We start from the raw sequence: 25,222 nt of genomic DNA, 5'->3' as shown, positions 1-25,222 counted from the left end.
TAACGACCTAATTACTGGATAAAAAATTACTTTGACTTTCAGCCAAAAGCTGGCGGCATTGTTTTGAGCTACTCAGAACCTAAAACTTAACTAGAATTTTTTGCAATTTTTGTTGTTCTAAAAACAATGGGAAATGATATTTCACGAGATTAATTTGAACATTCGCAACATAAAAGTCTCTTTATAGCCTTATTTGAAAATTAATCCGTAGCTGAATGTGTCAAATTACAATGTGCGGGCTTCTTATCTTTCCGAGTATCGTAAAAGTGAATGAAAGAGGGTACGCTTTGATGTGTGGGGAAGACAATGACGTCACAATGAGGGCTTGTGTTAGTTGACGACTATTTTCAGTTAGCTTCCTAACGGACTAGACACAAAACTGTGAACGAAAATCCCTACTGGGAGGTGGTAACTGATAAACACTTTTGATTCTGTATTAAGGAATTATTATAGGTACTTTTGCTGTATACCTACGTCTTTTTTCGAGGGGAGGGGGTGAAAATAAATCGTCTCTATTGACTTTGCCCTACCTCTCGAGCCAATTACCATACAATGGCTATAAAAAAGGGACTGTTGGTCGCATCAAGCGATTAATCGTTGATAGAAACATCAAAGGTCACCTTCTTTATTAGCCAGTACAATGTATAGGCAACTATTGAATTGATTTTCTGCATCGTCGCCTCCCTTTCCCATTTTCTCCCTGAAAGGTGAAGATATCGCCCGCTTCACAGCTTTGTATGTAATACAAATCTCACTATATTGCATTTCATAAGGTGCTTTTCAAAGGGTTCATTCAAAGCGAGTGTTTTTGCTGATAAAACTTCGACCCCAAGGCTTGGGTTACACAATTTTGTGCCGAAGACCAGAATTGGTCCGTTCAATAAAAGGCGGAAAGACAACAAACTAAGCAATTGGATAGGTTTATATAGGATGGTTCAATTTGGTTAAAAGCTACGCAAACTCATGTGGAAGTTTCTATTGTTTCATTCACGCGAATGAGAATAGCTTTAGGTCCAATTTTGTAGTACGTGCTTAACCCAGTGTCAGTACCACTGCAGGGAAACAGGTACTACTTTGTAGGTTCAGTCAGTAACATTCGTGTTCATAGATTTAGATTTTAGTCTAATAATTTTAAGTACTGCTCAATTAAACTGATATAAAGTTAAGTTAAGATAAAGTCACTATCACTTTACTGGATAGGATGCTTAAAGAAAGTTCAATAAAACCACCGAAAGACTTTAGTATAATGTTAAGTTTATTTTATAGTTTACAGTCATTTAACATAGTCTTTCTTTTGTTTACAGATGAGAGATTTGTGTATTATTAACAAAAATGTGCAACAACATATAAAATATCTTATAGATTAAGTTACTATTTTGGCTTCGCCTCGCATTATTCCTATGTTTATATTACAAACGAGAAAGTTTCTATTCCTTAGAATAAGAGTTTAGTAGCATTAACTGTACATTTTGTATTAAAATACATGTTAAGTATAATATTATTATACTACAGATATTACACGGTTCAAAGTCATACCATTTGTCATCGTAAATCTCAAAATGGAATTTATGTACAGTCTACATCGTTTAACCTTACTTTAAGTAATAATTTTGTCTTAAACTAAATACACTTTGTGTAAACATTTCGAATTTCGATAAAGTATAAAATTAAATTATATCCAACAAATCATAAATCTGAACGCTCAAATATTTCAACAGTCAAATTATATTATGTACACATTTTAAAATTACATGTTCACGGATAGCACTTTACGTAATCACTCACTGCATACTAAAAAAGTACTAAAACCTTTTTACGAGCATTTTATGCATTGTTGTGTATTACGTCTTTTGTAAATCAACGGATTTTTTTATAAAAGCTGCTTGCCAAAAATAATTATTACATCCTCTATGAACCAATGACGTATTTGAATTTATTTTACAACAGATTTTGAAGACTTTTTTTAAATTACTAGGCTAGGTTTATATGCATGGTTTTAACTTTAGTTAAGTCTAATTCATGGTCGAATGTATCGTACTCTAAATTTGTATGACAGAATAAAAATATTTTTATAGATATTTTATAAAAAACTGTTTCAAGCAAAACAAAAATACATAAGGATAGTTCGATTCCTTGAATTTGATATCCTAGCGAACAGGATTTACACTCGATGTCGAAGGATTTATTTATTAGATACCTATTTCACAAGCCCGGTCCAATGCTTTACAAACTGAAATAGACTCTGAGGAAAATTCAACCATATTGCAGCAACATTTCTGAGAAAAAGAACTGGTTAGAAACATATCTATAAAAATATATTTATTCTAAATTCAAATAATCTGCTGGAATATCAGCGAACATCACATTTTATGTCTCAAATGACGCTCTCATTTCCCGACGTTCATAAATTTTAGTCGTAACGCAAACTAAGACGTTTCGTCGCGCGAAATAGTTTAATGTCATAATTTAGAAGTTTTTTTTCCATCAGGGGTCAAATAATAAAACTATGATAGTGAAAGAAATTAAAGCTAAGTCACGTGGTTGCCAGAAAAGTGTCCATTTGTTTCCCCTGTTGTGCTGAACTGCAGCCTGATTTTCGCCTGATAAACAGAATGAAATTGTTAAAGTTTCTCCAAAGTTTTCAATATGTCTCAGTTATTCTATTATATTGTACGAAACTATCAACGACGAAGTTATACTGCGACAGTAAATTATTAATTCATATCTTTGTTCGTAGTGGAATAGTTTTAGCTTCACTATAAATGACAAAGCATTTAGAAGAAAATCTTGGTAGTTTAAAATAGCATACTTTATATTAAGGTTGCTAATACTTCGCCAATATTGATTTTGATAGTAAAGAAAAATCAATATTTCAGTGAAAAACTGGCACTTATAAATCTATGTTGAGAACATAGATTTTATTTGATTTTATTTCTATTTGAATATTATAAGGACGTTTTTCCGAAAGGTTTTATATGAAAAAATTAAATATAAACCACTTACCGATCAAAACATGAACATTTATCGTTACTTGGGAATGATTCTGCAAGTGACAGGAGTACGTTCCGCTGTCGTTCTGTGATGCCGACCCTACACTAATGGTAGCACTGAAAAGGAAATTAAACATTTAACACTCTTCAACATTATTAAACATTCGGTCTGAAGAAAAGACTAAAATAACTTCGCACCTCATATTCCTCCAAGTGACATTTTCAGTAAATTCCTTCCCATTTTTCTTCCAAACAATTCCATATACATTATTTTCTACTGGCGGTGTCGTTGGTTTGTTTGTAGTCAACTCAGTCGTCGTCCTTTCTGGTGCTCTCTTAGTAGTAGTACTTACGCTAACAGTTGAGGTAATCGTCGTAGTTTCGACACTCCAACTTTTATTCATCATTAAATCTATTCTATTGAATATTGTACTCAATTTTGTAGTTAATTCTGTGGTTGTAGTTACGGGTAAGGGTGTAGTTGTGGGCAAAGGCGTTGTTACTGGCGCCTTCGTAGATATAGACGACACATATTGTTCTGATATGATACAGGATAATTTTATCGCGCTACCCGCTTTATAAAACCTGTCTTTCACATCATGTGTCTCATCACCGTTTATGGATATTACAGGGGCTGAAAGTAAAAATATCCTTTTAAATTGTGAAAATATACGACCTTAATAATAGTACATTGTACAATGTAAAATAATAACACGTTTTATGCCCCAAAGAAAATTAAATAATTTAACATTTTCTGCCACATTTATAATTTGTAGGTTTATCACAGTCTCCGGGAAAATTTGAATTATTTCCTTTACGGAGACGCAAAACATAATTAAGTTTGAGTTATTTTGTCTGGAAAAGCACAAACAGGGCTTCGAGGCCTAATAAAAAGTTTACTACTTTTTTAAGGCCCTACCTTTCCGTTACCGTGGACAAACATACGCGAAAGAAAATAGCTATAGGGGGCAATACTTATAAATCCGAGTAAATACTTTTTGTCTAAGACCACATAAAAAAGGCAAGAAACGACGTCATTAAGTGCTGTTACAAGCAAATAGAGACTAAGGCTCTTTTAAGGAAAAATATCTTACCTTAAACGGTAATATCAGAAGCGATTAAGACGAAATGAAATGGCGTGCCAAAGCACAAACTGAACTAGAGATAAAGAAGATATATAAGAAGATATATGAAATAAATAAAAAGGTAGCCTTTAATCTCTCAGAGCAGACAATAGAACAGGTTGAGTAAACGAATTGAACAAAAGACTGCTAATAAATAGAAAGTGAAGAACAGGCGTGATGAGTTAAAAAATATATTCTGATCAGTCCACAATTTTATTAAGATTGGTAAAAAATATTGGACACATATTTTTTATTTAAACAAAGTATTATCTATTTACTCAGATATAACGCAACAAATATTGAAAGTGGGGGCTCGTCACGTCACGTCGTCACGTACTTAAAAGTGACGTTACACAAAATTCTATATATCTATTCTTTTTTTTTTTTTTTGTACTACCTATTTATTTTCTCCCTTTAACCCGATGGTTGACTGGTAGAGAATGCCTTGAGGCATTAAGTCCGCCAATGTACCTATTTTGTACATAAAGTATAAATAAATAAATAAATAAATAAATAAATAAATTGTTTAAGAGAGATAAGAAAAAATATGTGTCCATTATTTTGGGCTTATCTAAAAGACGGACCAATTATTTTTTTCTTCTGCAATGCCTATTTGATTGTATTTTGTTTACTTACGTAGTACGGTGAGGTTGGTGAATATCGTTCTTGGTGGGTGCGTGGAGATTTGGCACATATAGTGACCTGCATCGGTGAACTTCACTGGGTTCATACTGAGCCTCCAGTTGTTTGGGTATTGGAATTTTACTGCTATCCTATTGTCGCCGGCGTATAACGCTGGACCCACGGTGAGGAGTTGCGCTGACTCCGAGGTGTTTCTCAACCACATCACCTGCGTTAATTATAAACTTTAAAAAATATACAAACGAAAAAAATATATAATGTACTAAAATAACAACATTAAGAACACACTGCAGACTTTTAGTCGGCCGACAGTTTGATACAAATATGTGTTGGAGACGCACATAAAAACATCTAGGTATTTGACAGGTATCAGATCGACTAAAAGCTTTGATAAGGTATATTCGATTTTCTTTTAAAAAAAAAAAATTTCCAACCATCGCGCCAACTGTCGGTCGACTGTTTAGTCGCCAGTGTGCGGGTAAGCTCAACCAATGGAAATATTAAATGTTTCACTTCCGCCATAATAGCCATTCAGCAACAATCATGATTAATTTCTTTGATTCATTACTGATGCTTCACAGCCTTTGACTTATTTTATAAAAGAGCTAATTTTAGAAACCGAAATAATACGCCTTCTGAAATTACAAATTCTTTTACGGTTTGAAATGAAATGAAAGATAAAAAAATTAAATGAAAATGGTGTAAACATTTTTACCATTAAGGAAAATAAAAAAAGAAATTCTCGGAAATCCAACGCAAAAATACTGATATTTTATTTTAATGGTTGCGTTGAAACTAAATACTATACTATATAATACTTTTAGCTCATTATCACTCAGGCTTATTTTTATATTAGGTATTTAACCTTTATATTACTGCCTGTAAATGAAAATGAACACAGTTGGTACAGCAATTGGTAAGTTTAATGGCATTCTAGGATGGTAGGAATAGATTTTCAAATGCATTTGATTCACAATAGGTACACTAACGTTTTGAATTGAAACACAATTGAATAGACAGAAAATGTGATGCCGATAAACATGATTTTCTCACTATTTGTATATGGAGAGAGGAAGAGGCTTCCAATTTTGAAATTGCAGGTCTACTAACGGGAAAAATGTGTATTTTAAAGACACTTTTCTTGTTATATTATTGCAAAACTAGCTTCTTTAGCAGATTTCGCCCGCACCCTGATAAAAAATAGCCTATGGATCTATCTATATAACTGCCAAGTTTCATCCATTCGGTAGTTTTTACTTGAGAGAGGAACAAACACCCATACATCCATCCACACAAACTTCCGCGCTTATAATATTAATAGAATTATGTATGACTTAGTTACCGTTTTGTCCTTGAGCATGACGACTCTACAGTTCAGCAAGGCTTCGGCCCCCACATGGGCTGTCACTTGAGTGTACTTCTCTTCCTCGAAGTATGGCCCCCAATGGTGTTCATGATGATGATCATGGTAACTCTGATACGGCACATAGGGGCGTGACTCTTCTACCTTGTCTGTTGGTAAACGAAACCAGAGGCTTACGTCATCAAATGTACTAGGGAGTTAGAAGGATAGATAAGTGGCTCTTAAAATACTAATGTGTTGTTGTCGTGCTTGTAAAAGCAATAAATATAGTGCAATGTGTTGTCATAATTAAACTAAATTAACAAATAACTAAACAAACAGGTACTCGTGAAAAAAATGTTTATTTAAAAACTACGGCTATTTAATTTTATTATCTTTTAGTTTATCAAAAAAGCTAGTGCATAATGTAGACAAAATTTTGTTAGTGGAAAAAATAATTATGCAAAACGGAACGACCTCTTTCAGAGAGTTGATAGTCAACTGTTATCTGTTTTAACTTTCGAAATAAATTGTTTTATTGCAGTACTGAAAGTAATTTAAAGTGGAAGAATGTAAATTACTTTGACAAGGATCGCTGATTTAATTATTAAATGGTCCTGGTGTTGACCAACTATCTCCCAGAAATTAATTGAAATTCCAATTGATAAATCAGTCGTACGCAATATATCTAGATAACATTTTGTAGCTAACATGTTAAGAGTACACAAAACGGAAGACTGAAGATAAACTAAACAACTAATAGAACCCTTGATTTAAAGGGCCTTAGTCAAATTCAATTAAACTAAACGACGAACAAAAAGTTATTTTGTTAATCAGTCTTATTTAATTCAGGAAGTAGCTATTTGAATTTCAATTCCGATAAGAACGTTATCAGCATCGTTAAAGGAGAAATGTATAAAATCTGATACTGTTACGCTTAAACGTCTTGAATAAAGTAAGCAGTTTCATATTTCTTATGTAAAATAAGACCACGAGCGGCCAGGACTAACTGCGGACGCGAAAATCGATACTCACTCTGTAACAATTGATCGTTCCTGTCAGTCGCTCCTTCGCGCTTGATATTTTCGCGCAGTTGCTTGGTGATGTTTTTGAATATCTCTCTGGACAACGCCAAACTGTCCTTCTCATCGCTTCGACGTCTCCGAACAACATTTGTTCGATAATCTTCGGGAAAACGTAACGGTTCTGCACAGATACAGTTCTTGCTTTAAAAAGCATTTCTTTAAGTCACTAAGTCTCGTCTCAACGTCCTCGGGTGCTACGGTATAGTTTTTCTCATATTTACGTTTCGGAGTTGGGGGAATAGAAAAGAATGAGACGTTTGACAACTTACCTTATTGTTACCAAATATATCAACATACGTACTCGCATAAGCTAAACCTTCATTGTAGTTACAATAACATGGACGAGAATAGCTATTTTTAGAAGGAACTTTCAATGGGCAAAAATCTGGTTCATTGAATTTCCGATCACGACTTTCTGATTTGTTTTACATCCCTTGTAAAAAAAAAACATTGAAAATTTCGTAGAAATTCAGCGAATATTTTAAAAATGGATATAATAATAGATAAAAAGGGGATTTCCATTTCCTAGTATATATCAAAAAATTTTGAATATCATTGATATAATCCCTACATTTACTTTTCAACTAAAGTATATTTATTATTTTTGACAAAATTATAATCTGATGCAAATCCATTTAAAGTCTTCTTTAAATTCATAATATAGTAAAGAAGAGTAAGTTTTATTCAAAATTCGATTCATTATGAAAACTTGAGAGTAAGTTGATATTCAAAAACACCATTATATAGGTATTTTGAACTTTTTAAAATATAATTGTGAACAATACTACTAACCAAGCCCAAGACCCGATTCCTAGACTTAGTAAGTAGTACCCACTATAAGCAGGAACCTTATTTATTTATATGTAGATATATTTCCGACAAAACAGTCGCCGATAAAAAGGTTCTGTTATAATGAATTATTATTTTCTTTATGTTCAATATTTTGACTCAATTATCAGGGCTATATACTTCTAGTATTACTTATATTTAAGTTATAATTTAACTTCCATAGTACAAATTCTGTTAAACTCAGTTTAGGATACCTGTGTGTTTAATTACTTAATTAGTTTTAGATTATAATGTTAATTATTGATTTTGATGGCACTCTACGAGTATGTGAAAGTAGATTTTTATTCATGAACGTATGTTTACAGGTAAGGGTTATTGATAATGGTCCTCAATGGTAAGTATGTACCGAACTTCATGAATGAATCGTTGTTATAAAGAGCATATTTTATTTTATCGCTTTTGCATTTCAATAATATCTTGTTCGGCATTCCCTGTGTATCGGTCAATACAACCGGAAAACTTTTTGTAATGTAAATACGCATACACAGAGTAACGCGCTGATTAAAAATGAAAATTCATATATTTTTCTCAAAAGATTACTGTCATCGGTTATTTAAAATCATGTGAGTATTAACACACCTTACCGTTTAACTATAAAATACATGGTGGTAAAATATAATTAATTGTCATTTCCTCAGTGTTAATTAATTAGAAGTAAGAAACACCGAAAGTACTAGTTTTGTTACAGCTTACTAACTTCATACTTAAAGTTACATATTTGTTTTTTTTATTCACCACCCTCAAAATTGTGGAACTCGCTTATGAACACTCGTCAAATGTTTCAAATATTCAAAAGTCGATTCTGGAACCCGATATTGGTTATGCTGACCGTTGTATCAATAAACTATGGATCTGATACTGCATGGAGGTCGGTTATGTAATAGGCATTCTCGAAACTCACTCCGTTTCAACCATTCATTGACTGAATTTCATTCTGTATTTTTAATTTTTATTTGTAGTAACAATAAAAGTGGGATAAAATGTACGTTTTCATAACTGTAGTGTTGTTTTGTTCGGCAATCGTGCAATTGCATGCTAGCAAGTGCTCTAAAGTTTTAATGCTTGTTTCTCTGCTCATTAGATCTAAAGGTTGCTTTTATGATGCTAGGTGCAAAAATTCTTCCTTTACATTATTCAAGCTTTAATCCATTTGTTTAATACAGAAAATTGCTAAGGTTTTATTTATTTATTTAGTTAGGCACGTTTTTATTTAGTTTTCTTTTTAGTGATAAGCGTATAGTGCTGCTAGACAGACAAGGTTGTTGATAGATGTTGTTTGTACTTACCAGATGCGGTATGGATGCAGCATAACGCTAGAAACACGAAGTAGAGGCCGTCCCACTGCATATTAGAGACATCACAGGCGTGGACGCATTACGCTCGCCGTTTACCTGTAAGTAAATAACTAATTTATAGCAACCAATACTTTATCAATAACGGCTTAGATTCAATAGATATTGCCACCAAATGACTGCTTAATTACTATGCTAAAGCAAATTAACAGTGTGTTTAGTCGACAGCTTCTTCCATAAGAATAATATAAGTAGTAAATTAAATATGTAAATACACAAGAATTCCGCAACGTATCGTAAATTTTATAATCTTTTAAATTACTAGTTTCCATTTCCAAGGTTTTCATTTAATCTAAATGGACTTTTTGAAGACACACACAGAATCTTAATACCCAACTTATCCAAATGTGCTAAGGTTATTGAGTTCCCGCAATTTATTGGTAAGATTCCGCGCTATTGCTTATTGAGGCTCTAGGAATTGCTTTGAAATGGCTTTGAAGTCGCTTCTCGTTGTATCTGAGCCCGTTAGTGTCAAAGTGATTTTGGATTCGAAGATTCCCATTTCCCAGAACCGTCAACATTATATTCGCATTATAGACTGGTGAGCACATTGTGGGCCACACTTTAAGTGTTACGAGCCTCCGCTCAATATAATACCCCCGCCCGAGGCTCGAGGCCACGTGGTCCATAACTAAACACATCTCGCAAAATAGTTAACAAACTTAGATTGCCTTAGATATGTTACTGAATTATTTAAATCAACGTAATTGGTTCGTGCGTGTTTGTGAATAAGAAATGCTTCCGTTGGCTACGGCTAAACTTTCGAGGTTGCGGTTTACAGCGGGTAGGAGTCAGCTTATAAAATTGTAGCGGGGCAATTTTCATTTTATATCACGATGTGGGATTCTACGAAGTATATGAGAAATTAAGTAGGCACTCTGTTGCCGTAGGAGGTGAAGCCACAACTAGTGGTTAATGTTTAGATAGTTTAGGCATGGCGAGGTGGAGCGCTTTCGATATAAGGGTAATGGAGTTTCGTGGCTAGTTGTGACCTAAACGTGTTGCAAATAACCTATTAGTATCACAGTTTCGATCAGAAGGTGATATTGATGGAAGTATATAGTATATAGTATATTACGTAAATAAGGTGCGTTTCAAAACAAAGTTCAAATGTTTCTTACCAAACAAAATCTAGCAGCAGGTACTGTTCATAAAAAAACTGAGTTTATGAATGAAAACGAAGATATTTAGATCTTCGTTGAAGTGAAAAAGATATACAGACATAATTCAAGCGTAAAAATGGCACCTATTAGGTATGCCTACATGAATTCAACAGAAGTAAGTAAACCACTTGACCTAATAAATAACAAAGAGAAAACTTATAACGTATGCATGACACAACCCAGATATAAGGAGGTAACTCATTTAAAATTCTCATATAAAGTCTATAAAGCAATCAGTTGAGTCAAGACTTTACAAACTCAAACTTGAAGAAAGTCCCTAACATTAAGACTTGAGTTATCGAATTCGTAAAAAATCAGGCAAAATTTTTATACCTCATCTGAAATTCTGTTTCATGAATTTGAGTCAAAAAACGACGACGAAGAGACTCTTGACATGTTTGAATTAGGGATCCGTCTGTATCTCATTAGAGACCTGCTTTTTAATAGTTTTATGTCATGAATAAAATTGACAAACTGAAATATATTCTTTGTTAAAACTGTATCAACTGGGCATCCGTCTAGCAAGTCTAAAATGACTCACATTTTCAATATCAAATCAGTTAAACAAAGCTTGGGAATGATGCAAAATTATATAATCTGATTACGCTATGGTCTCTTAGATCGGTACCTCCGTACGAGTTAGGTATCTACTCAAACTTAACTAGTTAGAATGATTCCAATGTTTCCAACGACGGAAGCTTGTTATTAGCAAATTAGAAATACATTCATTCATGAAAAACAACGGTGATATTTGTGTAATTTGTAATAGATTAACCCTGGTTTCTAAAGGGCAACGTATTATGCCTGGATTAGACGAAAATGTGGAAATCTAAAGGACGCGTAGACGTAATGATAGGCATTCCCAACACAACTACGGAACCCTGAAAAGTAAGTTATTATTAGATTCTATTTGACTTGCTGAGTAGATTTGTATTGATTATACGCGTACAGCTGAAACCAATGTTACTCATTGAATAGTATCAGTTCTTTTCTGTTTGATTACTAGAAAGGTTTTTAATTTTATACTAATAGGTTCTAGGAAATTGTAATGATGTTTTACTAGCAAATACAGTTAATTTGATTGAAAAAAATAATTACAGTAAATCTACATTTACAGAACCAATAAAAATATGTCTTTTTCCAATATACCACCTAATTAAATGCCAAATTTCTTTTCAATCAGTTCAACCGCTTTAGCGTGAAGGCGTTACAAACATACAAACTCACTTACAGACTTTGTTAACCTACTCTCAGACCTGAAGCGATATGGTAGTTTTATTTTTTTAATTATTTACTAAGTTTGCTGATATTAATTGTCAGTTAATTTTACACTCAAAATAGGTAAGAATAACTCGGCGTGCTAAAGTGATGGTAAATTCTAAACCATCGTAAGTGTCCGAACACTTGTCAATAATTCTAACGTTGTGTTAAAATCGATAAATTATTTGACGCACTGTCTGTGTCGACGAACTGCTAAAATATTACTGGAAAACTTTTTGGAGTAATAGAAGTAGTATTTGAAGAATATCTACAGAATAATGTAACGAATGTGTTATGCGAGTAGTTCATAAGATATGTACATTTTCATTTTTCTCCAACGAAACGTGAGACATAGACGAACAACAGAGATTTTCGGAAATTATAAGATTTACTCAAAAAAATAAGATTGTTTGTTTCACTTGGTGCTATCTTGATTTTTTCTCTTACACATATAGGTGCGGCTTAAATGTAAATAGAGAAGTCTCGTTGACAGAGGTGAGAACAAATATGAAAAGGGGATAGAAAAAATTGTAGATCAAATAACGCGTGCCGTTGAATCTTTGATCATAAAGAGTACACTTCCAAAAATGGTTTTAGGGAGTGTCGTTAAAATCCCTTTCAAGTGGGCTTATAGAACTTACCGTCGGCAAAAGGTATATTAGGGAGAGCTTTGAGTGCTCTCGTAAGTAAATGTTTTAGTGGTATCAACATTTATACAATAAAATGGCTTCTTTGTCAATTATACGTTGAGTTGTGAAAATAAACCTGTAGTTATATTGTGGTGCTGACATTTGCGTGGGTTTTAGTCTGTGTAGGTTTTTTGATCGTTTGTTTGCAATTTTTATGTCTGCTGAAAAATACATTTTAAACAGGTTCGTTCTGTCAATCAGCACTAAGCTAAGAAATACGTCATACATTTTGTAGATACGAAAAAAACTATCATCCAAGAACTTAAATAAATAACCATAAAACTTGAAAAAATAAACCCGTAGTTCATCATATCCCATTGAAGGGTCGAAAGAACCACACGGCTCCTAAAATAGCGACTTAACCCCGTAACTGCGCATTATGATGTGGTAAAGTATGATACATTAACCTTCCCTTTCCGGTCCTTGAAGACGAAAAGGTCACAACTTTAATAACATTATTTATTCACTAAAAACGTAATACAGAACAAAAACTCTCCGAACCAAAGTACGACAAAGAAGTATTTTAATCGAATTCCTGTTATTTCATAATATTATGCTGATATCGAAAATTGTATGCGATATCGAAATATTGTAGATATTTTGGTACATCAATATTAGCTTTTGTGTTACACGTGAACATTTATTTTGTAGATAAGAAGAATGGCAACCTTGACATAATTTTCTTAAAGAAATATAGTTATCGGCACGAATCTTGAGCTCTGACCTTCACCTGCGCCGAAGTAATTTATTGGGTCCCTTTTGTGGTATGAAGTGAGGTGCGGGGGCGGGCTAAAGCGGTGATTGGCCCGCAGTGCATCGCGTCATAGCCGTTACTCGGGATTGGTTCTTTGCTAATAAATTACTTCTGCGCAGATGTAGGTCGGAGCTCAAGATTCGTGCCGATAACTATATAAAGCAACAAAAATTAAATACCTACTTTTTATCCAGTAAACCATTTTCTAAGTTCCTTGATTTCGTAATCATTAAAAGTGTCTCCGTAGTCACGTATAAATTGACGTGAATGTCAGTGGACATAGACTAGAACAAGGGTAAGATGGGGGTAAGGGCACCATGTGGCCTCTTTCCGAATATGTAATTTGATTTTATTTGACGTTCACAACCTGAATTTTCTTTGAAATAATAGCTACTACTTTGACCTTTCTGTAATAATATCATCAGAACTACTGAATAAAAAAACCTTTGGCAATATATGTTTGTAGCTGTGAAAATTGAATAACTGATAGCTTTTGTCTCTTGTTAAAAATATAGTTATTCGGAAAGAAGTGCAAAATGTGTAATACAAATACTTAACAGTACAAAATATTATTGTTGATAATTTAAAACGATTAAGTTTTAATGGGTAGTACAAACAAATTATACTGCTATAAAATCCAACATTCTAGCTTGAAGATTGTTAGCAGGGTCGACGAAAACTACAATTTTATATTATTTCCAGCCCTAGGGTTCGTTTGCTATAACAATTAAAATAAACATTTGAGCACTAAGCGTTAATGTTTTATGTATTCACACTGAATCGTTAAAAGCAACATAAATTATTAAAATAACAACTTAAAGAAACTCTTGTATAAATAATTTGACCCTCATTTTGTCGTCTGCTCTTGGTTTGAAATAAATGTTAGTAACATAAAATAGAGTAGACATTACTTATTCATACGTTGTTATATTGATATCAAATCAATACAACTGTAGTAATTGACTTGATTTAATGTTTCATGGTGATTAATTGAAAACTTATTTCTTACGGTACTACGAAAACTTAAGTACGGGTTTTTTGACGTTTTAATTTTGATAAATAGTTAGGTAAAAGTTTTACCTAACTATATATCAAAATTAAAACATACTGTCCGTGATTGAGAGAAACGTCAACATACTTTATTGAAACGTATTGAGAAAATATCATTATTATTGAGATGGTAAAAAAATACAGACTACGTATTATACAATGTGTTTTTTTTAACAAGTAATTAGGAAGATATAGTAAGTACATATTAGAATCTGCAGTAACGGAACTTTGGTTTAATTTGCATTCGTCACACTTTGAATCTTTGAAAAGTTACGAGTATGTTCTATACAAACGAGATTTAAGTAGTCAAAAGCCGAAGCGGTGCTTTGTTTGATTGTGAACTTGGATATCGGCTTGTGTCATACAATCCCAAACAAAGACAATTTCTGAAGCGAGACCAGTAAGTAATAGTGCCTATATCACCATCAAAACTGCTTGAAGTAGCCGTTCAATCAAACAGCTGGCTCTTTGATGTTTAGTCACTTCTCTATACGTACTTCAACAAGCTGACTTGTTGACTGTATCGTTCAAAATTACATTTAGCTAACTGGTTACAAATTGGAACCCAACCTGGAGATGGTTGATTTTTAAAATTTAATTTTGTTCATTATTTTTGTCGATTACAATCATTATATCTAAGATTAATTAATATAGTTTATTGTTCTTAATTTGTGAGTACTTTTTAAAATGCTCTTTATATTTTGAAAACCTACCATTTCACAATAAAAGTACTTCTTTAAATGAATTTATGACTCCATTTTAATTGACCAATAGCCCCAAAGTGTCAAGTTTAAATATTTTAACACTTGAAAATGTCCAAATCTTAATCCATAATTAACTACTGGCAGTTTACCCCATTTTCCCGGCAGTTTTCTGCCAAAACCGTGTAATTCCAATGACATGTAGTGTATATCTTATTAAGTGACACCTTGGCACAAGTTTCTAGTTAACAAGCCAGAAATAGTTTGTTTTAAGTCTTGGTTCGTACTTATTATTATTTTTTGTGTTAATTGACTAAATTAACCATTCTTACCGCATAAAAAAATGAAAAAAGGAAACGTACTTCACAAGAAGAACTTGAGTAAGAAATATAATTTAGGTTATAATTATAATAAATTATAGGTATGTTCAGTACAATTAATTAAAAAAGCTATGTACAAAGAACCACGCAGTATAAAAAATGTAGAGTTTAAAGTAATTTCACAAAGCTGGGAATTTTAATTAGTATGCAAAAAAGCAACTTCCCTCTTGTTTAATGTAAAAATACCATTACGCCGCCTCTTACCCAATTCGAGAAATAAAAAATGTATGTATTCTAATCGGATCGACATTTATTTTCCCTTTTAATTAAAAAGATTGACGTTTAAGTGCACAGACTGGACTAAATAATGATTCAAACACGAAACGTATTTTTAAGGCCGTAATTAAATTAAAGTAAATTGTGATGGAACAAGGACAATTGATCAATTACTGTTATTAATTCTCTTGTCACTTACAAAAGGAGATTCATCTCCGTTTAAAGTCAACATTCCTGTGTTATTATATTTAGGCTCCTCCAACGATGCTTTGCTTCGCCGCAATTTGGAGCTGAAATCTCAGATCATAAAAGATTGCTGGATGACCACAATAAGAACGTATTTTGGGAATACCGGTCTTTGTTCCGTTGTCCTATTGTTGTCCTCAGAAACCTCGACATATCTATATCGGCATTATTCAATAGAGATACTTGCAAATACCAGTGGGTATTCAGTTTATTTTCAAACGAAATCTGTCTGTATTCAGTAAAATCTATTACTGAATAAAGGATGAAGAATTGGAACTTGAGTTTTCGATGATATAAAATAGCTGAGTACTTGACCCACTCGAAGCAGCAATTGTCGAGCTATTCTCGTTAATGGATCGCATTGTTCATTATTTGAGGTAACTATATACCCTCTAATATTTTGCAACGCATATTATTGTAGTAAGACAGTATCTACCCATAATACCAAAGAGCTCTTGGATTTTCCAAATTATAATGTGATCAACCATTTTTTCCACGTAAAATTCTATTATTGAGTGAGAACTCGTCTGAATAAAATTGAAGGTACTTTTCTGTAATTGAGAAAATGTCAGACAGACAAAAAATAGTCTAAATATAAATGTAACAGGTTTCGAGAGAGAAACTTCGAGACCAAAAACTGTTTGAACTTATTTCCAAATAACATCGGCGCGACCTATTTCGTTAAACATATTTGTTCAGAAATAAACTAAGTAAATAAAAAGCCGTTAACTTCTGTGGAACTCAACTGAAGGGGAAATTGCTGAACGATACTTCAATGAAACTTTGTAATATTTATTATTATATTGCCAGACGTTCTTTGTATAACTTATGTAAATTGGAGCGAGCTTTCAATTGATCACTTCGACGAAGATAAAAGAGTTGCAATACTTGTCTATGTCAGGAAAATCACTAGACGAAAGAATTATTTTCGATGAATCGCTGCCTTTATGGAATAAATGATATGCTGTCAACAGATAGATGTATGTACATTCATCGATATTCCTACATACAAGTATGGAATCTTCTCGGTTTCTACCGCATCTATTATGTATATTTAAGTACTGAGATTTATTATGTCATCGTTTAAAGTAGTTGCCAAGTGTACTTGCCAAGTATTTAAGGTGGAATCGATGGGTCTGTAATGCTATTCAATGGTGATTGATGGAATAGAAGTCTATTATGAGGTAAAATCTTTTCGTATAAGTATTGAAAATATTCTTTAAGATTACAAGCTCACATGTTTCTTATACTATAAAACCCATTGCTACGTAGAAAAAAAACTGAATTATGAGTTTATACTAGCTACACTACCTCAAATAAAACCCCTAATGGATCAAAACTTACAACATAGCCTTCGTAGGGTTACATTACATTGCTTCACAAACATTATATTACGGAGAATATATCATTTTTACTGGCCCTCGTACGTCTTCCTGTAAGAGGCCATGACTTTGGTTAACATGCCTGAAAATTCCAGAAAATAATATACTGAAGATTTTTATTTTTGCCTAAAATATCATAAACTTCTTCAGTGTAGTGGGATTTTTCAAACTGGCCGATTTCCCGCAGTTTACTGCCCATACCGGTATATAATATAGCCTATGCTACTTGGCATTATGACAGTAAAATATTTTTCAAAATGGCACTGTTGTCTTGTAGCCTTTGGGTACAAACAAACGAACAAGATTTTTTTACCTCTTTATCGTATTTAGTACAGATAGCTACACGTAGGTACTAAAAAAAATATTTTCCATTTTTGTAGATAGACAATCCAATTTTGTCTGGATAAAGCTTTGACTTGCTAGCTTGTCATGTCTCACGTTAACAGTATGTAAGCAAGAATTATGTACTTAAAGTTTTACGATGTCGGGGTAATGAAGTTAAGGTTTTATGGCTATTGGAATAGGTACTGCTAAAGTAGTTTTTTCAAGTTTACGTTGTAGGGAATGAACGTTAAATAAGTTTAGCCGTCGGTTATTTTCGCAGTCATAAAATTTAATGAAGTGATAAAAAGACCTATAATATTGGTATGAGTATCATCTGCTTCGTAATTTGTGCTAAATATCAAGTAATTTATCTCATTATCATAATGTACTTGAATTCAGAAAGTTAACACATTTATTATCCACTTAAATACGAGTTCCGAATTTTAAGTATAAATAAAATAAGTCAGGTAAACACCAGGACAAAGAAATTCCCAAATTTTCTCTCACAAAGTTTATACAATTAAAAATGTTTGCTACGGTTTTCGTAGCAAAAACGCTGCGAACTTTTCTTTTTTCACGTTATTTATCAGGAAAAACAAATTAGGATTAAAGACTGGTCCTTTAATACTAATTTGTTTTTCCTAATAAATTATCTGTGGGAGTACGAATGTACTGGAGTGGAACTAATCACCCCCTAGAGGGCAACGAGAGGTATTTTTGATTTGGACACACAATAAAAAATGTGTAAAAGATATTTTAATTTGAATTTGCTAAAACCAGTTACAAGTTTATTTATTTAGTTTAGGTATTTAAAACGCTACAAATATTTACGATATTTCTGATTTTGCTCGAATAGATTTTGCGACTTAAACTTCGAATTTTGATTCGAATTTTGCGTAAATAAAAAACAAGTTAATATAACACATGGTGCCATCGTAAATCACAAAATGTCAGCTTAAGTTACATTAAAATAAAATAATATATTTTAGTCGAACCATTTTGATTTCAATAAAGATATACCTAATTTAAGCTAGCCAGCAACATGAACACACAGAACATTGCCAGCCATAAATACTTCTAAAATGTTTCAAGCATTGTGCGAAAGAAATTAAAAATTAACCGCACCAGACAAAAGAATAAAACATCTACTAATTAATTAATCTAATGGACTGAACTAGAACAACCTTTAACAGGCCTGCCTACGTAGAAAAGTTTAGAAAAGCTGCTAGGAAATTCAATGAATGGCAATTACCAAAAGGATTTTAACAAGATTGATAGAGATTAATGATGGCGATTTTTTTAAGTCTCTCTTGGAACTTTTGAAGCTCTGATAATGGTACGGTTTGTAGAAAAAAAACGTAAGGGACGGCCAATAATTTATTACAAACGTATTTTATACTTATCTGCTTAGTGCTTTTTCAACTTGGTACAATATTCGCTCATACTACTACCGTTCTATACCACAGCAGCCCTCAAGCATGCAGAGGCCAATAAGAAATGACCCAGAATTATTATCTAAGCTTAACCTAAGTTCAGATTTATGTCCGGCTTAGGTTTCACCGTATTACATAAAAAAGTATATACATACATATGTATATCTTATATAGATAATTACGCAGAGTATGCTTAATTATTCGTAGTAAAGTATAGTAAAATGCAGTACAATTCGTAATAATATAGCTATTGTCGTAACTCGCATAGCATGCATGAATCGTATCAGTTTATTTGTTCGCTGGAAATAATGACTATCCTCTCAAATAGGTATGTAATTTTTGGAACATTGCCACTGGTTGTGGTCTGAATATTTAATGTTTATTACTAGATTTTCATATCAGTTATACGATTTTCCGGTTATGTAGATGTAAATAATACGGGGTTTTGTAGATCACGCCTAATATACCCGGTATTTTTGATGCTACAACTAAAATTTGCAAAGGTTACGTTGTAATTTCGGGAACATAGGCAAAACATTTTCGGGAACAAAAACGATGTGATGATGAAACAACTAGTGTTTTGTTCAGAGTAAAGCGAAAAGGTTCCCAATAAACGTCAGCCTATCAAATAGGTGTTTGTAGCATAATTTCATAACATCCCAGCATCGTGAATAAAATTTCATTTTCGATTTACGTCACGGAAGCTGAAGTGGGTCAGGAACTAGTTCACAAAAAGTACATCTACTTAAAGCTACGTAATAAGCAAGACGTGGTTATCTGCCACCAGACTTGGCAAAAAATGTATAGAAAATACTGGGTCGACTAGCTTATCCGTTACTTTTATGCGGTTGTTGCGTTCGAAATTAAAAGCACGCTGTATAAATATAATAGGATTAAAACACATTAATACTTGCGAGAGCGGCTTCACGTCGAGTTAAATATGTTTGTGCAGCAAATGTACTCCATTTTAAAGTCTTTTTCTCTTTGTTTTCTGGCCGTATTTAATTCGCTGGATTATTATAAATTAATAAAAGTTTTCCGACACGTAAATAGTGATGTATTGTGTTATTTATGTAAATTCTGTAAGAACTTTATGAACGCCAAACATAATATATTTTTTTCATTTAATTATGTTTTTGTTTGTATTACGGTCTTTTTCCATATTTTATTACACTTCGCTATAATCTTAGTGAGAATAATTGATTAAATGTATTGATGTAGACTACAGTAAAAGTTAAAATTAAATTTTTATCATCGAAAACACTACTCAGCTGAATCCGGTTAGACTGGAAGCCGACCCCAAAGGCTTTTAAGATGATTAAATTTTTATCATCAAAAAAAGACACGTCGGTGCACATAACAGAGCTAAGGTCAAAAGCCAAAACTATCAGTGTGACGCATTCGGGATTTGCCTCTTAAACTGTCAATGCCTGTTAACTCAATTGAACTTAGATTTTTTTGGAAACAAAAGTACTACAGCCTCGACTGCTATTTTACCAAGCTCGAGGTTTCAAACCAACTGAACAACCACTGAAAAGTGCTAGAAAGCTGCACAATCTGTTATAAAAAGTTAAATAAATCGCGGAATGGTCCGACAAAGTTTCTTCAGGTATGCTTCACAGAATGACAGAGGATTTTCATTCTTAATTTTTTACGTTTGATTTTTCATATCCAATGGGATCAAAGTTTTTTGGGTTACTCTTTGCAATTTCGCCCTTACTCCCCTGGGTAGAGTATATATTATTTTCTGCATCAAAAAGTCGATATCCCGATCCGACTCATGGTTTTCTAAGATGTGAAATATCATCCCAATTCACTGGGGCATTCAGGCGTGATTGATAAACAAACATCCGAAGGTATACGAAGTTTAATAGGATTTCTAGGTTAATAGATCCTTCAATCCATTCAATCACTATCATCACTTATGTCAATCATGACCCTTTGTATCGATTCCGTTATTATATTCAGTACGATTTCCCAATACTACTTGACATATAAATTGATGTCACGAGTTCAGTCATATTTAGAACTCATTTCTTGATATTGGAAGAATCCTTAATTGAAGAAAATTATAGTGGTAACTGTACCCTACAAAGTTTTATTTATTTATTTATTTAATAAGTACAGTGACAGACTACAGGTTAAGACAATCAAGAAAAAACAATAGTTAAAAAAAGATAGAAAATATCTTTCATCATCATCATCATCAGCCTATAGCAGTCCACTGCTGGACATAGGCCTCTCCAAGTGCACGCCACAGAGATCGATTTTCGGCTGCTCGCATCCAGCTCCTGCCAGCCGCCTTGCGCGAATATCTTTACTTGCAGGTTAATTAGCGTAGTCTAGTGTAAATGACGATAAACGTTTCAGTTAGGCGATAAGCCTTCGTAGAACTTGCCGAGCGAAGTTTTATTGTAGAGCTTTTCCTTAAGGAAATTGTCGTCGGCAGCATGGGGCAAAATTGACAATTTCTCTAAATATATGGAAATAACCTCTGTCTGTACCTGACTATGTTACAGTTCAGTGACTCGTTGAAGTCTGATATTATGTTTAAGGCAAAATTAAGTGCACAATTCATGGAAAAAACAAACAAAAATAGCAAAAATAAGGACCTCAGTTTTAGCGCTTATCTTAAAGATGCCAATTCACCTCGCCTTGAAAATAATTCTAGAATCTAGCCGCAACCAATTCCCTTTGCGAGCGGTCCTCTAATGAATGATAAGGCAAACTGTTTTGTACGTAGAAATGGAATATTTGCTATGTGAAGACGGAATCTGGCCTTGCGGCCTGAAATTGGGGTTGTGTAATATTATTTAACACAATCTCAACGCTATATTGTGGTTCCCAAAATAACATTATCAGATTGTTTCTTTCTCAGTGCTTGTATTAGACCCTATACAATTCAACCATATTTGGACACTAACATATTTATAGAAGCTTAACAAAGCATCTGATACTGATTAATCGTAGCTTTCTTTAGCCTACTAAACGTAACGTTACTAAGTACTAAAGGAAACTTTTTTAGTCGCAGTCAAAGATTCTTGCCCTAGAAGTCTGAAAGTGCGACGTAGAATCTTAATGTGGGCTTTGTTTGACCAGTGGTCACGCTCTATGAAGATACACACTTTAAGTCGACCTCAACGACGTTGGCTAACGGTTGAATAAGACACCGAAGTCTGCTCTCAAACGGCACTTTATCTGTGGAGATTTCAAGTAGTACTCAAGTAGGTTTAAATACGAGTGTGGTATCACAACATAGGATAAATCATGCGATAAATTGTAGGCAATTATTGCTATCTATATCACGGTTGAACGATAATGATGGTCTCAATTTCCAACCAACAAATAAGTGTAACAAGTTGGTATGCTCAAAACGTATAACTGCCACTATGCCCAATTTTCAACGCGAATATAGCCTTATGAATCGATAGATACTAAGAATACTGCGATCGAAGTCTAGAACGACATTATCAGAGAGCTAAATCTGACATATTTCAAACAAATTGGCTATTATAAGTCGAAGCCAGAAACAGTGGCAGCTCTTCAATACCAGGAGTATAAGGGATTAACTCAAGTGTTAAGTACGAAAGTCTGTAGGCACTGACGCATAAGTTGTAGGAACTTGTGCGAAAGTAGATCTTGAATAAAAGGGAACACTTATGGACGAATACAGTTTCGAAACTATTTAGGAGAACTTTGGTATTAGGTTTTAGTTTTGTAGGCAATTTGTCGCATGATACTTATAAGTTGAAAAAAATCCTTCAAGTCGTGCCTTTACAATACATAGGAAGTCGAAAAGGTCATCCATGGCATAGGTTAATACTTGATGAAAGCTGCGCTGGTAAATTAATTTGCAAGTTCAAACACCGCCTTTCAGGGCCAACACTTGCATGGGTGACTATTAATTTATTTATAGGTACACTCATAAATACTTAATGATTTTCGGTTATGAAGACATAGTATGTGATAAGGGCGAATAAGGAGCCTAAAACTCAGGCAATGAGAATTTTGTAACGTTAAAATATATCACCCGGAAAGTTTTGTGGGAAAGAAAATAATTATTATGCTTTGACGAATTAGATTAGGTACAGTTCCTTCTTATTTAAAGTAAAGTATATAAAGTGATAATAAAATAGATCTTGGATAGTATAAATAACTTTCTACTAATATTATTAAAACAGTCTTACAAAAACGTGGAACAAAAGGTGTTACCGTAAAACATAAAAGCTTTTCCCTTTATTTCGAAGAGAGTATATAAATAAAATACAAACACGAACTTCAAAAAATTCTTTGTAACACTTGTTTTGTGAATGTTGCTCCATAAAATAAATATACATTTTAGGTGACAAAAAAGGCTTGAGGGGCGTTAACGGTTTTTGTAACAAGTTTAAATCCACAGAAGTCTTGTCTGTCTGCCGCGCTGGTGAAAGCGGATCTTCCCGGAAAAGCGTTGGTAACAACACTGGTACAATTTTTTTTTGTACGAATTTGCATCTGTTCTTTACGCTGTTTTGTATTTGGTTTAAATTGCTTTTGTTTCGTGAACAGGTGCAAGACATTTCTAATGATGGTTTTCTGCGTTATTGTTATTTTTTGAGACACGTTCTTTTTTTTGGCTTCCCGGAAACCGAACAATGTCTGTTGGAGCGTGACACATTGCGGTATTTGTATTAATATTTCAGAGACTTAAAATTGAAGAGTGAAGAATCTCAAAATAGAGCTAAAATCATTAATGATTCATAATTAAATGCCAAAACTTCGATAAATGTCAAAGCCAATCTTATTTGTAAACCGTTACATCGAGTTTTATTTTCTTTCCAAATAAAATATGCTTTTAATTTCGTACAATGTTCCAGGTAAATTAGTATAAGCCAAATTAAAATAATTTGGTATTAAATAATTACACTTTTCATGTTATATGCATTTCGATATTAATAGGTGTGAAAACATTGTAAATGCTATAATTCTTGACCTATTGTCGGAATTATCATGATTTATTATATTATTTGTGTTAAAATAAGGCATAACTAATAAATTAAACATGATATTAATTACTAAATATATGTATGTACTGTATAATACTTTCTAAATGTACCAACACCGTATTATCAAGGTCATGCGGCACTGCTTAATTTCTAACATAATAACAAATTAAATATGCATTCTTGAATTTAACATGACTTTGAGTTTAACGAATTCTCTTATCTTGTATCCTTGTAGAATGTAGGAATAAACTTGGACGCATTTAATCTTTTGTATGTCCGCGTTTCTTAAATTATCTTGCAACTAAATGATTTAGTTCCAAATGTATTTCACCATAAAATTGCTTCTAGAAATAAATTCGATTTCCAAATCTGCTTCAATTTCGTATTGGCCAACAGATTCTTTTTACGGCCAAAGCTATTCCATGAAAGGGGAAAAATGATTTTCGTGCAGAAAGAGCGCTATTTCACTTTGGTACTCGCGTTTTATATGACTTTGATGGTTATGAGCTATTACTTCATATCAGCAGATTTTCAGTTTTTCATAGTTTTCCTACGAATCATATTTGGGCGTAAAAGAGAGAGTATGTATGGTATCTAAACTATTCCAAGCATGAGTGGGTGGTTCGAATTTCTAGCGATATATGTATGTAGACTATTTTAATGCTTTTTGGAGGTTTCCACATCGATGTTAAATAATTATTTTAATCATAGTTTTATTACTTGTGAAAAGACCGTTTTCAGATCGTATTTTTATTTTATGAAATATTTAATTTGCACTTAAAATATTATGACGTGTAATTAGGTAATGAAAGATTATATTGCAAAATATATAATTTTCTACTGTAGGTAAAAGAGCTACTGTAAATGAAATAACGATAGCTCTTTAAAATAATTGGCGTCTGTAATTAGGCCTATTAGGATTATCTTAATATTAATATTTTAATAGCTGACTCGCAAAATATAAGATTTTTATAGAAGTTAATCTTTACAATACTCATAATTACTGTCATAAAAATTATTTATTAAACCTTAATTTTTTTTAACTCATTAAAACAAAAAATCTGTACTTACATTTTTCATTTAAAAACATTAAGTCCGACACGGTACCAGGCGACCATAACATTCGAAGAGCACTACCACGTATATTCACTGCACTCCACACGACAATGTTCGGTCGAACGAGGCGAATTATAATAGGGGGGTGTGTATCTACCGCGGAACGATGTTACCTCACCGAGAGGCTGCGTGGTACTGA

The 25,222-nt window shown here is 33.0% G+C and overlaps 1 protein-coding gene across 2 annotated transcripts; it reads right to left on the bottom strand.

Annotated features, from left to right (window-relative positions):
- Positions 1–1,245: 1,245 nt before the first annotated feature.
- LOC110374386 (uncharacterized) lies at positions 1,246–25,222 on the bottom strand. Of its 2 annotated transcripts, XM_021332062.3 has the most exons (8): positions 25,039–25,222; positions 9,319–9,423; positions 7,134–7,304; positions 6,099–6,268; positions 4,751–4,964; positions 3,189–3,624; positions 3,004–3,107; positions 1,246–2,600 (listed from the first exon to the last, which is right to left on the bottom strand). In XM_021332062.3, the coding sequence occupies exons 2-8, from the start codon at positions 9,377–9,379 to the stop codon at positions 2,485–2,487; spliced, it is 1,272 nt and encodes a 423-aa protein (XP_021187737.3). In that variant the 5' UTR covers positions 9,380–9,423; positions 25,039–25,222; the 3' UTR covers positions 1,246–2,484. The 2 variants fall into 2 exon arrangements, with proteins under 2 accessions (XP_021187737.3, XP_021187738.3); XM_021332063.3 differs by lacking the exon at positions 7,134–7,304.

Source organism: Helicoverpa armigera, chromosome 17 (genome assembly GCF_030705265.1).
Source record: "Helicoverpa armigera isolate CAAS_96S chromosome 17, ASM3070526v1, whole genome shotgun sequence".
NCBI classification, from domain to species: domain Eukaryota; kingdom Metazoa; phylum Arthropoda; class Insecta; order Lepidoptera; family Noctuidae; genus Helicoverpa; species Helicoverpa armigera.
The sequence above is the reverse complement of the archived record's forward strand: the minus strand, read 5'-3'. Positions and strand labels throughout refer to the sequence as shown.

What these genes read in the sequence shown, in the direction of transcription:
- LOC110374386 (XM_021332062.3), bottom strand. Translation starts at nt 9,379, where the DNA reads ATGCAGTGGGACGGCCTCTACTTCGTGTTTCTAGCGTTATGCTGCATC. An exon ending in GAACGATCAATTGTTACAGA is followed by an intron (nt 6,269 to 7,133) that starts GTGAGTATCGAT and finishes GTTTACCAACAG; the next exon opens with ACAAGGTAGAAGAGTCACGC. An exon ending in CACCAACCTCACCGTACTAC is followed by an intron (nt 3,625 to 4,750) that starts GTAAGTAAACAA and finishes TTTTACTTTCAG; the next exon opens with CCCCTGTAATATCCATAAAC.